The following is a 20,593-nucleotide window of genomic DNA, read 5'->3' as shown; positions in this document are numbered from 1 at the left end:
AATCACTAAATATAACATTTAGAAGCAATTTATCGACTGTAACCGCTGGGTTTTCAACTGCCACTACAGTTTTTCAAAGTGCTCTTATTCCTTTCTTTTGTTACTTTTATCAAGTTGGAACAGAAATTTCAGGGAGTTCTATAGTGACCATTCAATCATGTACTAAAGTTCAACTTTTACCTTGCTGGTGCCCCACCCCACTTATTGCACGAACATAAGCCTGGATTTTGAGCAATCAGAATCCCAGCAAGAAGGCTACCAGTATGATTTTTGGAAGAAGTAACGTTTCATAAACAAAATAAAAAATGACTCGCTGATCCAGGATTCAAAAGATAATTTATTAGTCTGAGAAGAGGAATCACACACTATACCCAGTAATATGCTTCTTTTATTTTTGTGCCTTTACCTTAAAAATATATTTAAACAAGAAACAAAGATAATATTGAATTTTCCCATAAATTTTGCTTTCTTATTTACAGTGTTACATTGTAAATAACATTCCATTATACACAAATTAAGAACTGTGCATTACCGTATGGTTTCTTTACATATCCTTTCATAATACAGTACACACAGCTCGAAGCTATTACATTTAGAAAGGCTTGAGGAAGAAGTACAAACTTTGTCAATAAGACTATTATTTTAAAAGGTTCTGACCTTGATTCTCTGCTAGATTGTTTCACTGAAACCATTCTTTGTTAAAGAAAAATGCCCCATATGAGGGATGAAAATAACAGTTTAAGTCACCACAGGATCCACTTAAACTGGTTAACAAATAAAAACACTTTATCACGTATTACTGTTGCTAAATGGAGCACTACCACTGTCAAGTCATTTAAACAAGCAGATTTACCCTTCAGTTCAGACACATTACATCAATGACAGTTGGTACCTCTTTACGAAAAAAAAAAAAATGTTTCCTGCAACTTTAGGTTTGACTTGTAAACAGTTAAAGCACACATTTTGTAAAGATGATTGACTCATTCCTAGTCTTAGGTTATGCAATATGGGGGAGTTTCTATTTCATCAGGGAGACGCAAGCACTCACGCTGCACTCACACACACACACGCACACGCACACACATATACACGCATACTCACGCACACACACACACACACTCGTGCACTCAGCCTGCCCGCCCACCAAAGGCCGGCACGTCACTAGCACTCCTGCAGCAGCACTAAGGTCACCAGCGGTGTGCGAGGCTGCAATAGGAGTTCTATAATGAAGACGATAGGACAGGACATCCAACTTCAGTTAAAAAAACGGAAAGCTCAGGCTCTGAAATGCCCTCAGGCGCTTCATGCTCAGCCTGAAGGTTCAGTTCACTGGGCTCTGCAAGCGGCACACCCCACCTTCGATGGCCACGGACTGTCCTGCCACCGCACCGGGAGGGAGTCTGGAAATGTGAGTCTGCAAAGAGGGAGACAGGAGAATGTTAGAGGTGCCGGCTGTGTCCCCCCAGGTGTGACAGGTGGAGGCAAGACCAGAGCCTCACGGCTCCTCTTCGCCTCTGAGCACCCACAGACGGGGTGGTGGGAACCGTAGGTGCCCAGATTCTGCTTGTGCAGGCCGCTCAGGGCATGTGTACTGAGTATCCCTGTGTGCCAAGTATAGCACTAGCCCCTGGAGTGTCAGAGCGGGCAGCCAGCCAAGGCCCCGACAGCACAGAACTTACAGTGTAGTCAGGTCTGTATTCAGAAGAGTAGAGTGCTTTTATTGTTGACACTATTACAGATGTCCCCATTCTTTTTTTTTTAATCCTCACCCAAGGATATTCTTTCCATTGATTTTCAGAGAGAGTGGAAGAGAGAGAGAAAGACAGAGAGAAACATCAATGTGAGAGAAACACATTGATTGGTTGCCTCCTGCTTGAGCCCCAACCAGGGCCTGGGCCGGGGAGGAACCTGCAATCGAGGTACGTGCCCTTGACCAAAGGGTCCCAGGTCGACCCTATCCACTGAGCCAAACCGGCTAGGGCGAGTCCCTCATTTTCTGTATTCAGAATAGTAGTGTGCTTTTATTGTTGACACTATTACAGATGTCCCCCATTTTCACCCCCTTTGTCCATCTTCACCCAGCCCCTAAGATCAGTAGTGGTTTTTAATGCCAACTATATTGATCACATTCCAGTTCCATGAAAACTAATAATTTTGTCCTCTGAGCATTCAGAGCAACTACAAATACCTGGTTCATGTTTATACTTCCAATTTGTTCCTTAAAAGAGCTGAATAGCTTACAAAAAGTCAGATAATTCAACAACCGAAAGTAAGTGAGGCAATGAGGAAAAGAAAAAGGAGAGGTTACAAAGCAAGGTGAAGACTGGCATGAGGTTAACACCTAGCCGACTGCTGCTCTGTCTCCCAGCTTTCCAGTGGCCACGACAGGGTGGTTCACATGGCACACAGGTTTACACAAACCATGTGCCCAGAGAACAACTACGCCTACCAGCACGGCCAGGGAGCCATGTGGGGCTTCAGATACAGTACGTGGCATGTACAGTGGATGAGCTGTATGACAGTGAGCGTGGTGGGATGAGGGCTACATTATGCAGAGGAGGCGGCCCTGAGTGAAGACGTGAATATCCCACGAGGGGTCAGGACGGCAGCCAGGAATCCCTTTGTAGATGGTCCTGCTTAATCCAGGGAGAGATAAATGTAGGGAATTTCTAAGAACAGGACTGCATATCCTCGGGAATCTTCTCTGTTTCTATAAACAAGCTTTTCCTGAGAACTGAACTGTGGGGAGCTCAGCCCTGGGGCAGCCAACAGGAAGCAAGCATGCACATTTGATGGAAAAACAGGCAACATAGTTGGCTTATAGTTGAGGGTAGACACCACTTTTGAATCTCATTGTGCAATGGTTTATCTGTGTTAGCTTTAGAGTAGCTGACACAGATCAACCATTTGGAAAGTTCTGGAGAACAGGACTGTCCTTTGGGTACTTGGTTTTGGTGTGTACAAGGCAGGCAGCAACCCGGAACCTTAGGGGGCAAGGTTGGTGGACTTGGGGGTGGAGAGCTGGACAAGGCAATCCTGTGGCATCACCTGGGATGCATGTTTCAGTGAGTTCACTCGGCAGGCTCGTGCTGCTGGGAACTAACTGTGTCCCAGCAGCTGGCCTCATTGTCACGTCCCAGGGCAAACTTGGCTCTCACTGCTTGGATATCTTAGAGCTGAGAAGTCAATATTGAGACAAACTCGTGAATATTCTGTTCCTTGTGATGCTTCATTAATCTTGTGGGAGGAACTAGAAGAGGACCTGTTTGATTCTGCTATCTAACAGCCCTTGTCACATTAGGAACAAAAAGCTGAAATCCCATAATTCCCAGGGCTCAGTGTTGATGGGGCCATGTTTATATTTCAGGACATTATTAACATGAGGTGAAAGAGAATTTTTTGCCTAGGGATCATTCATTAATTTTTTTAAAGGTTCTCCTAAACAAAAAGCTCCCTGAGAGAATAGGAGCCCCTCAGTCCATTTCACCCCTAATGTCATCTCGTCAGTCCTGAATACAGGCATGCAGCTATGACAGAGGTCAAGAATAAAGCAGAACCTTTGTGGAAAACAGTATGGCGGTTCCTTAAGAAATTAAACATAGAATTATCAGATGATACAACACTTCCACTTCTGAGTATATACCCTAAACATGTGAAAGCAGGAACTCAAAAATATACTCATATACCAATGTTCACAGCAGCATTATTCACAACAGCAAAAAGGTAGAAGCAAACCAAATGTCCATTAGTGTATGAAGAGATAAACAAAATTGTGTAATATGCTAACAATGGAATATTATCAAGCTTGACAAAGGAACAACAGCCTGACACATGCCACAACATGGATAAGCTTTGAAGACATTATGCTAAATGAAATAAATGATACAAAAGTGTAAACATGGAGGATTCCATTTATATGAGGTACCTAGTAATCAAATTCATAGAGAGAACGCAGAATGCCAGCAGCTTGGGCAGCAGGGATGGAAAGTCATTGTTTAATGAGCACAGCTTGGGAAGATGAGTAAGTTCGGGAGATGGAGGGCTATTCAACAATGTGAATGGACTAAATGCCACTGAACTGTACACTCAGAAGTGGTTAGAATGATAAAATTTATGTCTTATACATTTTGCCACATTTTTTAAATCGTCAACTGAGGATATGTTTTTATTGATTTGAGAGAGAGAGAGACAGAGAAAGAGAGAGAGAGAGAGAGGTGACAGAGAAACACTCATCAGCTGCCTCCCATATGACCCTGAGCAGAGACTGAACCCGCAGCCCAGGTATGTGCTCTGACTAGAATTGAACCCACAACCTTCTGGTGTAGAGGATGATGGGCCAATCAACTGAGCCACCCAGCCAGGACTTCCACCATTTTTTTAAAAGTAATAAAGCAGAAATGACACTTTCCTACCTGGTCCAGAATAGTTTTCCACAAGATGGCATTAAGAGAAGGGGTCAGCTAGGAATGAATCCAGGATGCAGACCCCATAGGAGAAACATAAACACTACCAGGTTCTGTTCACAAATAAATTGGAATTTTCTAATCAGGTTAAATTATCTGTCACTAAAAGAGAAGCTCACAGGAAAATCCATCCTCATGTTTCCGAAAGGTCCAGGGAGAATCCAGGCACCAGAGGGGACAGAGAATAAATTGTTAAAACATCAAAGAGTGACCATATGTCCAAACAGATGGCCTGCAACTTGACCAGAGGGATGTCAGTCTTAAAGTAACTGATTTCTTGCTGACCATGGAAAAGACCCAGAACTAGGGGGAAGAAAGTCATGTCCCATGAACCAAGGGACTTGATAGCAATCTCGTGAGATTTACAAAAACACAGACGGCCAATCCTAACTTATCTCTAACACTCCCACCCCCATTAAGTTTACAACAGAAGAACATCTAAATAAACTGAACTAAATCACAGTGTCAAGTAGAGTTAGGAAGGAAAAGAAAAAAGGACAGAAAATGATGACAGTGGTCTTGAGACAATAACAGCACCTGGGCAAAATACTTCAAAACTACATTGAGATTTGTATAAAATGAGCTGATTACATAAGACAGAAGTGTTCAACTACACAAACTAGTGGCTAGATTAACTCTTCAGGATTACCCATTCCCTCAATTGTCATCAAGTCAAGGGGTTATTTTGAGATTACAAAACACATTGGCATGGTCTTGGTGTTGAGAGGAGTAAATTGGCTAACCATCCAAATGTCAATGCTTCACCAGTTTCATCCATCAACATGGTCTTCTGACTCATCAAAAAATAAGTGACCTTGGTCTGAAAAGGTTTGAGCCAAGATGTATTTGAAGTTTTCTGTGGAGATTGCAATGGAGCATCAAATTCTATTATAAACACTGGGAGCTATTTCACAGGCTATTTTACATGAGTGTTTATCTCCAAAATTTCTTTTAGAGAAGTGGGTTTGAATTTCTCTTGAGACTAAAAATAGACCACTTTCTACAATGAACTTATATGTCAGCATTTAAAAGTGCAATAAAGTATTTTACATTGCCTAAGGCCTGTACAGATCCTAGGGTACCCTATAAGCATAAGAACTTAAAAAAGGTGTCTTTGAAGCCATTTAAGTAGCAATGCACTTTCATTGGAATTTACATGAAATAACACATGAAAATGATAGGTAAAAAAAGCAGCAGACTGATCCATTTTGGATAATCTCCCTCCATTTCTTGCTGCATATCTCTTTCATATATGATTTCAAGTCTCTAATATCCTTTTCTGTTTCTTTCTCAAGGAAATACTTCCTTGACTAGATCCCCTACTCAGTCTTGAAACTCTCATTCTAGCTCCTCGAGCACTCATCTGAGCATGCGATGTAACTGTCTTGATTTTGGTTTGCTTTGAGCTTTTAGGTCACTGTAATTGAAAGCCAGCTGGAGGTGGGAGACTGCCCTACCATACATATGTAGTCCCTGAACCTGTCACAGTGCTTGACACAAAAGGCTAGACATGCTCACTGAGTGGCTGAGTGACAAAAATATACCTTCCAAGGCTATGTTTATGAACACACAAAGAATCTCAAATGTTTTAGCTAGTGTGACCAGTCAGTTTAGCTAAAAAGTTAATCATACTAGTTTGTCATATAAATATTTTTATTTTTTTTAAATAAATCTTTATTGTTCAGATTATTACAGGTGTTCCTCTTTTTTCCCCCCATACTTCCCCTCCACCTGATTCCCCACCCCACCCATGCCCTCACCCCCCACCACTGTCTTTATCCATAGGTATAAGACCTTTGTCCAATCTCTTCTCACACCGTTCAGACCCCCTGCCCCCTGAGAGTTGTCAGTCCACTCCCTTTCTATGTCCCTGATTCCATTATATTCACCAGTCCATTCTGTTCTTCAGACTTTTTATTCACTTGCTTTTTAGATTCACTCGTTGGTAGGTATGTATTTGATGTCTTTTTGTTGTTCATAATTTTATCTTTACCTTTTTCTTCTTCTTCCTCTTCTTAAAGAATACCCTTCAGCATTTCATGTAATCCTGGTTTGGTGGTGATGAACTCCTTTAGCTTTTTCTTATCTGCGAAGCTCTTTATCTGACCTTCAATTCTGAATGATAGCTTTGCTGGGTAGAGTAATCTTGGTTGTAGGTTCTTGTCGTTCATCACTTTGAATATTTCTTGCCACTCCCTTCTGGCCTGCATAGTTTCTGTTGAGAAATCAGCTGACAGTCATATGGGTACTCCCTTGTAGGGAACTAACTGTTTTTCTCTTGCTGCTTTCAAGATTCGCTCTTTGTCTTTTGCCCTTGGCATTTTGATTATGATGTGTCTTGGTGTGGTCCTCTTTGGATTCCTCTTGTTTGGGGTTCTGTGCGCTTCCTAAACCTGTAAGTCTATTTCTTTCACCAGGTGGGGAAAGTTTTCTGTCATTATTTCTTCTAATAAGTTTTCAGTATCTTGCTCTCTCTCACCCCAAAAATTCGGATGTTGGTACGCTTAAAGTTGTCCCAGAGGCTCCTTACATTATCTTCATATTTTTGAATATTTTTTTCTTTTTGGTTGGGTGTTTTTGGTTTCCTCATATTTTTTGTTTTCTCTGGTTAGGTGTTTTTTGTTTCCTCATATTTGAGATCTTTGGTTTGTTTCTTGGGGTACGCTGATCTACAGATGAGTTTCTGTATATTCTTTATTAAGACAGTGTATGCTTAATTTCTGACTAGTCCTTTTCCATTTTTTGGTTTTTTTTTTACATTCTCATTGAGGTCGTTAAAGTCCTCATCAAATTTCTCCACAGTTTTTAGAAGATTCTTGAGTAACCTTATAAATGTGGTTTTGGACTCTATATCATCCCGTAGTTTACTTTCCTCCATTTCTTTCATTCGTGACATGTTTCTGTGCCTCCGCATTTTGGCTGCTTCCCTGTGTTGATGGAGTGGCTTTCCAGTAGCTCGGCCTCCCCAATCACCTGAGGTGGACAGTCTTGGTGCACCCCTTTATGAGCTGAGTGCAAAGTCTTGGTGTAGTTAAGCCTTGGTTGCTGTTGGTACCCTGAAAGGAATTGTCCTCCAGGCCAATTGGCTGTGGGGACCCGCTGTGTTTATAACTGCTGCGCTGGAGACACGCTTCTGGTGCAGGACTTGTTTCAATGGGGCTTTGGTGCTCTCTGAGTCCGCCTCCTGACTGTGTCACTTATGGATGTGAGGAGTTGAGGTCTGTGTCTCACACTGACCACTAGGTTCACTGGCTTCTGGATCTCCAATGGGGTGCAGGTCAGCTACTGTCTGAGGCCACCCTGTAGGAGCTACAGGAGAATTCTAGTCTTCTCCTCCCTGCTTGGGATTTGGATATTTTGGAGCTGTCTGAACTGGTTGCTAGGTTAAGCGGCACTCCATTCATATGCAAAAGCCGCTACTTGGAGCTTGGGTGAGTTTGTAGGTTGTGCGGGGCGGGGTCTCAGGGCGTCACTAGGCTAGGGCATGGCAAACAGCAATGGCTGGGAGCCAGCCTTCCCGCGTCTCCGACCGCGACCCCGCGTCTTGCGCCCCAGCGCCGCAAACAACCACTCCTCCGCACAGCTCTGCAAGCAAGCCACCCTCACTTTCCGACCTGATGGCAAACAGTCCAGAGACAGAGAGGCATCGAGGATGCTTCTCCCCATAGGAGTCTGGGTCCCTGCACGTTTCCCCTTCGGTTTGAAGAAAGCAATGCCTGCTGCCAGCTGGGATCCGCCTCCAGCCCGTATCTCGCGTGCACGCGCGCGCCCCGGTACCTCAATTTTTCAGCGTTGGTATCCTGAACAGTCCTCTCTGTTTCCATCTAGTTGTGGAGCCTCCTTTCAGCCAGCCCTCCCGTGGCTCTGGGTGATAGAGGCTCTGTCCTTTAGTTGTAGCTCTGAAATTGTTGTGCACGGCCGCAGATTAGGTGTTCACCTACGCCGCCATTTTGGGTTCTCTCATCCATATAAATATTTTTTAAGATTAAAAAAATATAGAGACTGATTGAATGGAAGAAAATATTTGCCAATGATACCTCTGATAAGGAGTTAAATCCAAATTTTATAAAGAACTCAACACCAAGAAAAAAGCAATGCAATTAAATAACAGGCAGAGGACCTGAAGAGAGACATTTCCAAAGACATGTGAAAAGATGCTTAATGTCATTAATCATCAGAGAAATCAAATTAAAACCACAATGAAATATCATCTCATACCTGGTAAAACAGCTATCATCAACAAATCAACAAACAAGTGTTGGTGAGGATGTGGAGAAAAGGGAGCTCTCGTACACTGTTTTTGGGAATGCAGATTGGTACAGCCACTGTGGAAAGCAGTATGGATCCTCAAATAATTAACCATGGAACTGCCTTGTGACCTAGTGATTCCACTTCTGGGAATATATCCAAAGAAACCCAAAACACTAATTCAAAAGTATGTATGCACCCCTATATTCATTGCAGCATTATTTATAATAGCCAATATATGGAACCAACCAAATAAACGATTAGCTAAAGAAATTTGGTACATATGTACAATGGAATATTACTCAGCCATAAAAAAAGAATGAGATATTACCATTTGCAACAGCATGAATGGACCTAGAGGGCATTATCTATCTATCTATCTATCTATCTATCTATCTATCTATCTATATAAAAAAAGAGGTAATATGCAAATTAGGCCAGGACGCCATAATAGGTCACGACCAGACAGAAGGAGGTTGCATGCGCAGGTGAGGCCCTGAGTGAAGACGGAGACAGAGAGAGGGGGGCCCGCCGACCCCTGGAGCTGGAGCAGACAAGGACAGGGACACGGGAGCTGGCTGGAGCTGCCCCGCCGTGGCTCGGGCAGGCCCCCTGGTGCTAGAGGGGACACAGACAGGGACACAGGGGCTGGAGCGGACATGGACAGGGACAGGGGGGCTGGCCCACAGCCTCCGCGACCGAGCACAGGCTGGGAGAGGAGAGGGCGAGCACGCCCGCAGTCTCCATGGCCTATCGCAGGCCCAGAGAGGAAAGGGTAGGGGCAGGCCTGCCCACAGCCTCCCCAATCGCAGGCCAAGAGAGGAAAGGGTGGGCCTGCCCGCAGCTTCCCCAGCCAATCGCAGGCCCAGAGAGGAAAGGGCGGGCCTGCCCGCAGCCTTCGTGGCTGAGCACAGGCCTGGAGTAAAACATTGACAGCAAGTCCTTTCAGTATAATTGGGGCATTAGAGGCCCACAGAATGATCACTTCCTTTTCTATGAAACACATAACTCTGACACTATTTACAATTAAATAAGTTCCATATACTTTGACATTTTATAGCCCTGGAAAGTTACATATAACTCAGCAAAGTGAGAAGATGAAAAGAATTTTTAGGCTTCTAAAGATGTAACTAATTTCTGTCTAGAAGACACACCAATTTAAAAAGTGATGGTTTCATTGTCCTATAGGACATTAGCCAGATTCTATCTAATTTAGCAGTTTTACTTCAGGCTTTCATCTTTGGCAATCTCCTTTGAACAGCATTATCATCCTGCCAGTCCCTTCACTGAGTTAAACAGAACTTTTGCATCTGCTATTATGTATTTGAATAAAAATTATGTATTTAACACTTGCAAAATTTTGTTTTGACACAATAAAACAAAAGATCATTTGATTCTTCCCTGGAACACAGAAAAGCACAAACTTGAATCATTGGTGTGGCTTAGGCTAATTTTCCAAATATTGTTAATAAAATTCATGTAGAGTTCTTCACAGAGCCAAGAATTCTCTCTTTCAGGCCTACATATTCAGCATCTCCAAGGAGGAGGCCTGTTATTCTGTGTTTTGTTTTGTTTTGCTTTTTAATACTCACCAGAGGATATTTTTTCACTGCTTTTTAGAGACAGTAGACCGAAGGGGGAGAGGGAGGGAGAGGGAGAGAGAGAGAGAGAGGGAGAGGGAGAGAGAGAGAGAGAGGGAGAGGGAGAGATAGAGGGAGAGGGAGAAGGAGAGGGAGAAGGCCTGCTCGCGGCCGAGGGCAGGCCCTCGCCAGCAGTCTGGCCTCTGCGTGTAAGCTGCAGAGGAAACACCTTTTCTGACCGCTCACTGGCTAAGCTCCCCATATGCTACTCACAGTGTTCTTGGTAACTTGCCTAATGAGAATCTAAGAAGATGATCTGGGATTTTTCCACCTCACTCCTGGAGGAAAAAATGAAGGTCCTCTGCTGGAGGGGCTAAGAAATGTCATATCCTGCCCTAGCCGGTTTGGCTCAGTGGATAGAGCCTCGGCCTGCAGACCGCAGGGTCCGGGTTTGATTCTGATCAAGGGCATGTACCTAGGTTGCAGGCTCCTCCCTGGCTGGGGCCCAGGTCAGGGCTCATGCAGGAGGCAGCCAATCGCAGTGTCCCTCTCACATTGATGTTTCTGTTTTTCCCTCTCTCTTAACATGCTCTCTAAAAATCAATGTAAAAATATCCTCAGGTGAGGATTAAAAAAAAGAAAGAAATGTCATATCCTATGAAAGACACATCTTGAAAATGCCTAAAGAAAGTTGTCATTCTTTCATGGTGAAGGGACTGGAGTCCATGTTGATGAAAACACCTTGGCGACTGAAGTGGCAGGTAGTGGCAGTAGTAGCGGGGTGATGGGGACGGCGCCTTCCCCTGATCAGCCAGGTCGCCTCCTGCAGAGGGAGGCCTAGTGACAGCTTAGGCCCACTTGCGGGCCTAAGCCATCAGTAGGACATCCACTGAGGGCTCCCGGACTGTGAGAGGGGGCAGGGTGGGCTGAGGAACACCCCCTTCCAGTGCACGAATTTCGTGCACCGGGCCTCTAGTACTAAATGAAATAAGTCAGACAGAGAAAGACAAATACCATATGATTTCACTTATATGTGGAATCTATTTTTTTAATTTATTTTTTATTTTTTCCAGCTTTATTGAAATATAATTGATACATATTATTTATTTTTTCCTTTTTATTGAATTTATTAGGGTGACACTGGTTAACAAAATTATACAGGTTTCAGGTGCACAATTCCACAACACATCATTTGTACACTGTATTGTGTGTTCACCACCCCAAGTAAAGTCTCCTTCTAAAGAACAAAATAAACAAAATTGAAATAGACTAATAGATACAGAGCACAGACTGATGGTTGCCATAGGGAAGTGGGCTTGGGGGACTGGGTGAAAAAGGTAAAGGGATTAAGAACTACAATGATAGTTACAAAATAATCACAGGGATGTAAAGTACAGCATAGGGAGTATAGTAAATGATATTGTAATAACTATGTATGGTGCCAGGTGGGAACTGGAAATATTTGGGGGAGTGCTTTGTGAAATGTACAATTGTCTGAGTACTATGCTGTTCACCTGAAACTAATACAAACTACTATTGAATGTAAACTGTAATTGAAAAATAAAATATAATAAAAAGTACAGACTGACTAAACTTTTCCACTTTCCAAATGACTGCATTGTTAGAATGGGAATGAAACTAGATTTCTCACGTTAACAGGTCCAATGGAACCCAATGGCCTGCTGGTTATACTCCCTTCTTTCTTGCTAATTCCCCAAGTGGCACAGGAAGGTCTTTGAGGTTAACACTCATTGTATAATAACATATTTATCCCGAAGATTTCAAAATGAGGTTAAAGGAAGAAAAATTGATATAAAAACTATATAATTGCTTGATGTTCTAATCACAATCTTAGTAGTAGCTGAGACTTCCCATCATTCATACTCACATCTTTAAATCTTTTAAGACCACCTTACTGACTGCTCTTTTGTGGTTTCTAGGGAAACTACAAGCACACAATTTTAAAAGTCTCAAAGCCTTTATTTAGTGGTTATATTTTAATTAATCTTTCCACTCTTAGGAAAGTTGTTTGAGATCTGCCACAAGAGTCAAGAAAAGATCCTCTTAAACAAGTTATTATCCTCCTTTGGTGGGGTCAGGAAAATAAAATCTAGACAGATACACTACAAAAAAAGCTTCTGGAAATATTTTATTCACTGGTTTCATAATTCTGAAGGTTTGGTTTTCTAGTTTTATTTTTATTATTTTAAAATATTTTTAGATTATTTTTTAATTTTTATTCAGTTATAGTTGACATATAATATTATATTAATTTCAGATGTGCAACGTAGTAATTAGACATTTATGTACTTTACAAAGTAATCACCCAAATAACTCTGGCACCATACATACTTATTACAATATTATTGACTATGTTCCCTATACTGTACTTTGCATCCCGTGGTTTTCTATTTTTAAAAAATAGAGAGAGCTTGGAGCAAGATGATATTACAGTCAAAGCAACACATGCTTTTACAGATAGAACAAAGGACATCAGAAAAGCACTTCTACTTCCTAAGAAATAGCATTTCAAAACAGAGCAGAGGTGTTTTCATCAGCCAGTGGCTAAAAAAGTTCACTCATATGTGGGATATAAAACTGAAACTCATGAACACAAACAGCAGTGTGGTGGTTGTCAAAGGGGAGGGGGTCCTAATAGAAGGTGACAGGAGAAGATTTGACTTTGGGTGGTAGGCACACGGTATAATATACACATCTTGTAACATAGAAACCCACACCTGAAATCTGTATGTTCATGTTGACCAATGTCACCCCAATCAATTTAATAAACAAATATTTTTAAAGTACATGTAGCATGCAATATATCATGTCTAATTTTTTAAAATATATTTTATTGATTTTTTACAGAGAGGAAGGGAGAGGGATAGAGAGTTAGAAATATCGATGAGAGAGAAACATGGATTCAGCTGCCTCCAGCACACCCCCTACTGGGGATGTGCCCACAACCAAGGTACATGCCCTTGATCAGGATAGAACCTGGGACCCTTCAGTCCCCAGGCCAACGCTCTATCCACTGAGCCAAACCGGCTAGGGCTATCATGTCTAATTTTAAAATTAATTTGCAGAGGTAGTTTATCATAATGGTTATATGCGTGGTTTAGAAAAATAAGTCTCCAAAAGCAGCCAACTGCTTTCCTCCCCATCATTTTTGTGCTGCTAAAAAAGGAGTTTTGTTAGAAGAGAGATAGTAACCTAATAAAGAGAGAGCATGGTTTAGGGCAGTGATCGGCAAACTGCGGCTCGCGAGCCACATGCGGCTCTTTGGCCCCTTGAGTGTGGCTCTTCCACAAAATACCACGTGCAGGCGCGTACGTACAGTGCGATTGAAACTTCATGGCCCATGTGCAGAAGTCGGTTTTCGGCTCTCAAAAAAAATTTCAATCGTTGTACTGTTGATATTTGGCTCTGTTGACTAATGAGTTTGCCGACCACTGGTTTAGGGGGACAAAGGGATGGAAAGGGAAGGTATGGCATCTTCCTTCTTCATTCATATCAGCCAAAGGCCAATTCTATGCTAAAAAGAGACAGCACAAAAGAGGTAGCAATACAATAATTGTGTAAGAACTACTCTTAAACTGTCAATGCACAAGAAACTGTACATCTGACTCGGTTGATTTACTAGCACTGCTTTGGATGACTAATCTGTAGGTTAACCAGTTTTAAATTAGATACAGTACCTGTAGGATGAGTTAGCACCTTTTGGATCAACACAAAATAAATATTGCTGCCAGTTAATAAAGTTTGCTGAAGATCAATTTGACTAATTAGCAGAAAGTTCCCTGGTCAAAGATATTTGGGTGTTAGGATAGTGCATTAGTTGGCTAGGACTTTCATAACAAAATGCCTCAGACTGGGTGGCTTAAATAGCAAAGATTTGTTTTCCCACAGTTCTGGAGGCTGGAAGTCCAAGGTCAGGGTATCAGTACATTTGGTTTCTTCTGAGGCCTCTCTCCTTGGCTCACAGATGGCCTTTTCTCTGTTGCACCCACATTCCTGGGGTCTCCTCCTCTTATATGGACGTAGTCCTATTAGATTAGGGCCCCACTCTTATGACCTCATTTATCTTAATCGCCTCTTTAGAGGCCCATCTCCAAATAGTCACATTGCGGGTGAGGCCTTCAAGATACGAATTTGGGGAAAACCGTTCATTCCATAAGTGACTTTATGATGCCCTTAAAATGATACAGAGTAAAATCCAACAGTGCCCCAGATGTTTTGGTCACCTTCAGTCCTCTGAGCTGAAATGCCCTCTCCCGTTCTCCATTGCTCCTTGTTGTTTCTCAGCCACATTCTCCTGCTTCAGGGTCACGACACATGCTGTTCTCCTCCGGAAAGCTCTTCCACCCAACGTCCACCTGGCTCTCTTGTTTACTTCTGTCTGATCTTTACTGAACAGCCACCTTTCAGGCAGGTTAAACAGTCCACTCACCTGAATTCTACTACCCTCTCTCCTGTGTCTTTACCACTATCTAACCACCCATCTGTTTTGTGTCTTTATCATATTCATTGTTTGTCTCTCCCCCATGCACAAAAATTCCACAGGAGTGGGGAGTTTTATCTGTTTGCTCACTGTTTTCCCTTAATAGCCTGACCATGTGAGGAACTCAGTATCTTTATTAAAGGACTAGAGGTCCAGTGCATGAAATTCATGCACTCGGGGAGGGGGGAGGGGTCCCTCATCCCAGCCTGTGCCCTCTTTCAGTCCCAGAGCCTTTGGGGGATGTCCGACTGCAAGCTTAGGCCCACGGGGAGCAGGCTTAAGCAGGCAGTTGGACATCCTTAGCACTGCCGCAGAGGCAGGAGAGGCTCCCACCACCGCCGCTGCACTCACCAGCCGTGAGCCCGGTTTCTGGCTAAGCGGCACTCCCCCTGTGGGAGCACACTGACCACCAGGGGGCAGCTCCTGTGTTGAGCGTCTGTCCCCCGGGTCAGTGCGCATCATAGCTATTGGTTGTTTAGCCGTTCAGTCAATTTGCATATTAACCTTATATTATACTAGAGGCTTGGTGCATGAAAATTCATGCACTGGAGAGGGGGTCCCTCAATCCAGCCTGCCCCCTCTCACAGTCCGGGAGCCCTCAGGGGTGGGAGGCGACCCGGTGATCAGGGGAAGGCAATGCCCCCATCACACCTCTGCTGCTGCCACTGCTGATAGCGCAAGCCTCGGCCGGCCCTGGTTACCTGAGCCTCGGGTGGCCCTGGGCAGCTGGGCAGCTGCCATCTGAGGTGTGCCTGCACCTCGGGCCGGCCCTGGGTGGATGGGGGGCTGAGGGGACTGGGGGACTCCAGAGGCAGGCGCGTGAAGCCTGCTGCCCTGGTGGGGCTGAGGGGACTGGACACTGCCATCTTGTGGCTGTGGGTGCCACCACCTTTGAGGGCATGGCAGTCAATTAGCATATTCCCTCCTTATTGACTGTGGGCGCCACCATCTTTGCAATGGTGTGAGGGTCAATTAGCATATTCCCTCTATTAGATAGAATAGGATTTCTTTTTAAATGAGGGCTGGGAAATGAAAGAGAACAAACTGCAAATTGGGCATTTCTTATTTCTTAATTTTTAGTTTTTTTATTCTAGTTTATAAATTTGTTATAAATTTTTGAAGAGACTTGTACAAATAAAGCAATCAAAATGATACTGAAGTTATGGACCTTAAAACTCTGGGGAAAAAAGAAGCCTACTTTATTTCCCACGACTGACACTGTCTGGTCACTTACCCTCCGCAACAACTGCACACGCGCTCCCCTTCTTCAGAGAGAGCTCATCGGACATCGGCAGCCCAGACAGTGGTCAGCGGGGGCTGTGTGCCTCTGTTTGTTGTGCTGCAGTCATGAATTCTGACGAATTCAGCACAAGGAGGAGCCTGGGAAAGCCCAGGGCAACCCTGCTCGCAGGGGCATTTTCCCTTCTGGAAAGCAGGGTGCCAGGCTGGTGAAAGGCGGTGCCTCCGGCTCAATTTCACAAGGTTACGGGCATTTGAAGAGTCAGGCATTCCTTCTCCCTTCTCATGCTAATTCTGCCTTGTTCTTCAAATTGCTAAGTTCCAGGTAACATTTTTTTTTTTTTAAATCTACTAATAGTGTCACGTGGCCCTTTTTAGTATAGTACAGAATAATGTATATATTTTGTAGGATGAAGATACATCAACTACGGGCTGAGCTTATCATCCGGATCCATCATCACTGTGCTTCACGGGGAACGTCAGTTTGGGACTGTGAGGTGGCACTGTGGGCTGAGCACATCTCTCGTCCCTGCACAGTGAATTCTTACCTGATGTCATAATAGTCACTCTCCTTTTCCTTTTACTGGCACGAACGTGATAGACCTTAAATGACCCACTCCCGAGAGCAGGGCTGGGGAAGTGTGTCTGGTTGGTTTTTATTGCTTTGTTTCTATTATAGGCTTCTTTTTTTTTCCTTAATGAGTTGAGTCAGGAGACACCCCCACCTCCACCCCACCACCCCATCCTTTTCCCAGAAGTGCCCTGCCCACTGCTTTCAAGACCTGTCTTTCAAGGAGACACAACTTGTGAATAAGTATATTCTGAGTACTCGTGTACAACATTAAACCTTGGAATGTAGTTTACTGCTCTAAAAATAGTTTGGTCTTCAGACTTCATCCTGAAAGTAGAGGTACTCACATAATTGCCAGTTTCATATGAACCTGCTTAACACAGCTCAGAATAATGTGCATATTTTATAGACTAAAACCCCATTTAACTATAGGTCAAGAGATCCGGGTGCTCATCCCCATGCCTGCGTGATGCTGGGTGAATCAGGCAAAGCCTCAGAGCTGTAAAATGTGGACTCAGGGTCACATGGTCTCTAGAGTAGCCTCTCAGAGCTGTAACAGTTTTCTGTGCTGGGTTCATGGAGTTTTGTGTACATAATATTGCTAATGAATCAAAAAACAAGTATTTTACTTCTATTCTCTCACTGCTTTCAACTGAAAGTAATAAACTGGCCAGAGCAATTTGAAGATGTGATTCCTAAGTTCAACCTAACAAATCAGAAATATCAACAGAATGAGGAATTAATACCACATGTTAGTCATTTCACTGTATGTCGCCCCTGCCTCGTTTTCCACATTTAAAACAACGATGCCGTAAAAGATCCATTGGCAAAGTTGGACAAAACACAATGAGAGCATTATGGTAAGTTTCACTATTAGAACTGAAACAAGCTGCATAGAGGGAAAAGCTCTATTGTTCTCACATATAAATATCATGTCCAAGGAGCCTTAAAATGAGATTAAAATGTTGTCTGATGAGAACAGCATGTTGCATTCTCTTGGCAACTTTTGTCACTTCTTTTACCATGCAAAGCACACCACACTTCAGAGGCAACATCAGACAAGATCGCCCTCCTATTTTTAGCTCAAAAGCCCAGCGAAGGCATCCACAGAAACATGGCAATCCCCTCAGTACCTCTCATACCACCACTCACATGGAGAGTTATCATGAAGATTCCATTTTACTAAAGGTGATAAAAGCTCTCCACTATTTAGCAAATATTTATTCTGCACTTACGATGAGAGAACGGAAATATGAAACACACATGGACCTTGCTCTGAAGGCAATTATGTTTTTTGTATGATGTGGAAAATAGTTCCTTGTGAAATCTTAATAAAAATACCAAATCCCTATATTTGCATCATGCTTTAGTTTCCATAGTGATTTTGCATCAAGTTCTTCAAAATACCATGTCAGGTAGAAAGACGTATACCACACGTATTTTTCAAGTGAAAAAAAGAGCAAGACTCAGCACGGTTATGTGGTTGCTTACCATCACAGAGGAAGTGGAAAAACTGAGACTTGAATGAAAGCCTCAGGACTCCAAATTTAGGGCTCTCTCTACTCCCACAAAGCCTTACCGTGGAGGAGTCCAAATCTAGCTCTGTTAAGACACTCACCTTTCACTGCAGGAGGCTTAGGACTAAGTAGTTTTTCAGGTTGAAATAAGGATTGCTCAGAAAAGCTATTACCACAAATTTTACCAACAAATTTCAGGATGATTCTGGGATTCAGAGAATTGGGTTTGAGCCCTAACTCTGCTGCTAGTCTCTAGACTGGATAGTTACTAGCTCTCTGAACTTTAGCATCTTTATAGATAAAAGTGAAAAATTCGACTCAATTATATTCATGGTTTATTTCTGATTCTAATATTCTATACAGTTCTGTTTTCTAAAGACCCTCTAAATTTTGTTTAAATAAGTTTTTTTTTTCTCAAAAAACCCACGTCTAAATTTTCTTAGAATCAGGTTGTAGATTTTTAAATATCCCTTCTAAGAATTAAAATACCAATTGGTCCTAGGACTTTGTGTTACCTTCTCCTTAGACCTGGCTTAACATTAAGAGTGGAGTTCTTAGAGGGAGGTAGGACCACCTACTGAGACCTACCACAGGGTAGCTGATGATAGGCCCAGCAGGCTGGGTTTCCACCCCATCCTGCCCCACTTCCCACACTCACCCCCTGGATTTGTACCTCCATCTATGAAGGAACAAAGCCTGTCCCTAGGCTACCTCTTACATGAGAAGGTAGGCAGGCAGAGAGAAAAGTTGGTAGGTATGCTACCATATGTCACGCGGAAATACATATCTGATACCATAATGTTAATGGTGCATATTGAGATTGTAAGGACCTCTTATACTCTTTCCTCTGATTTCTAAAATTTTCTTCACTCTTCTTTTTCAAATGTCCTCAGAGAAACATATACTACTTTTATATTAGAAACTGATGTTAAAAGAAGACTAAATCAGTATAGGCCATTCCAGGTATTCCATGCATTCATAATTGTATATAAAAAAATCATGGTTGTAAAAACAGAAGAAATATACCAAAATGTTAACTATAGTTAATGTGAGGGAGCTCACTGCATTCCGGAAGGATTCATTCAGGGTCTGGATTAAAATTGTTTTCTTTCTGTCATTTTCCTATATTTCCTTAATTACATAGCAGGGAGATTTAATGAGTATTTAATGCAACAACATAATCTATTAAAAAATTACTCTATTCCTTTCCTTACTGTCCTAGAGCCATTTTGGAAGGCATGCCTGTGTCCCCACTCTACTCCCTAGCGCTGGTAAAAACAAATGAACTCAGCAACAGCGTCTGGTCAGTTGGATTACTCTCTTCTCCTTGAAACACCTTCTTCCTTTGGTTTCCAGGACCCCACACTCACCTGGCTCTCCTTAATTCCTTTGCAAGTCCTTCCTCATTTCCCCAACTTACACACATGGAGTTTCCCTGGACTCAGGTGTGTTTTCTTTTGATCGTGTTCACTTTCTTGGTGATCTCATCCAGTCTCGTAGTTTTAAAAAAAGCATTATATTCTGAGACTCCGAAATATACCTCTCCAGTTTAGGCCTCTCCAGAGGAATTCAGATAGTCTGTCCAGAATCTTAGCTCTATCTCTTTGTAGCTGTATGAACTTATATAAGTAACTTAATATCTCAGATATTTCTTCTCGGAGGAGGGCTAACGGTGGCAGGAGGTGCTGAGCTATGAGGAGAAGATTTAGCTGAGCAATGAAGACCCAGGTGCAGCTGCCCCCAATCCCTGCACGGAGGATAGGGTTTACCCTCCGTTCTGTAAGGGGAGGCTCTGGGCCAGTTTCCTCAATGAAAGGCAGCCCAGTGGCCTCTTCTTGCAGAACCTGGTGGGAAAGTCTCAGCATCCTGATGATTTGTACTGGGTGAAAATCTAAAATATCAGTTACAATCTTCTGTTTGGTAAGCTGCCAGATAACACGGATTTCACTACAGCTTGAAAAGAGCATCTTGTATTTGAAAAGAAATGAAAAGCTAATGTTTAAACTAACTTAGAGAGTGAAACTACTATTTGTGTAATGGACTATTTCCTGAGAATTTCAGCTGATCTGTCAGTGAGGAATTTTGAAGGGGTAAAAATAAAACCACCAACAAACGCTTTGAAGGAAGTGCTCCTTGTCAAAACCATCTGCTCCTGACGTCTTACTAATATCAGACCACGGAAACAACAGGCTGTGAAGGCCCTGAGACCTAGAGAGCAGCATCGCCCAAGCTGACTTGTGCTGGATCCTGGAAGATGCTCCTGAAGAAGGGAGCATGACCAAATGTCAGGGAAATGCTGCAACTTAAATTGTGTGGCCCCAGCCCACGCTTCTTGGAGCCAGACAGGCACGTGAGAACGTAAGTTCAGACATCCTTCAGGAAAGAAACCTGCATGACTCTTTAAACTAGCTCATCCCAATGTCAATGAATGCCTTCCTTGAATCCCAGATGCACCCAGAACTATTATCAAAAGG

At 42.9% G+C, this 20,593-nt stretch overlaps 1 protein-coding gene across 3 annotated transcripts in view; it reads right to left on the bottom strand.

Annotated features, from left to right (window-relative positions):
- Positions 1–323: 323 nt before the first annotated feature.
- The window catches only part of TASP1 (taspase 1), a 249,769-nt gene continuing 229,499 nt past the window's right edge, over positions 324–20,593 (bottom strand). For all 3 annotated transcript variants that reach the window (XM_079783747.1, XM_079783749.1, XM_079783750.1), the window contains one exon: positions 324–1,414. In XM_079783747.1, coding sequence (XP_079639873.1) covers positions 1,322–1,414 — 93 coding nt within the window. In that variant the 3' untranslated portion in view covers positions 324–1,321. The remainder of the gene's footprint in view (positions 1,415–20,593) is intronic.

Source organism: Cnephaeus nilssonii (assembly GCF_951640355.1).
Source record: "Cnephaeus nilssonii genome assembly, chromosome: 11".
Lineage (NCBI taxonomy): Eukaryota > Metazoa > Chordata > Mammalia > Chiroptera > Vespertilionidae > Cnephaeus > Cnephaeus nilssonii.
The sequence above is the reverse complement of the archived record's forward strand: the minus strand, read 5'-3'. Positions and strand labels throughout refer to the sequence as shown.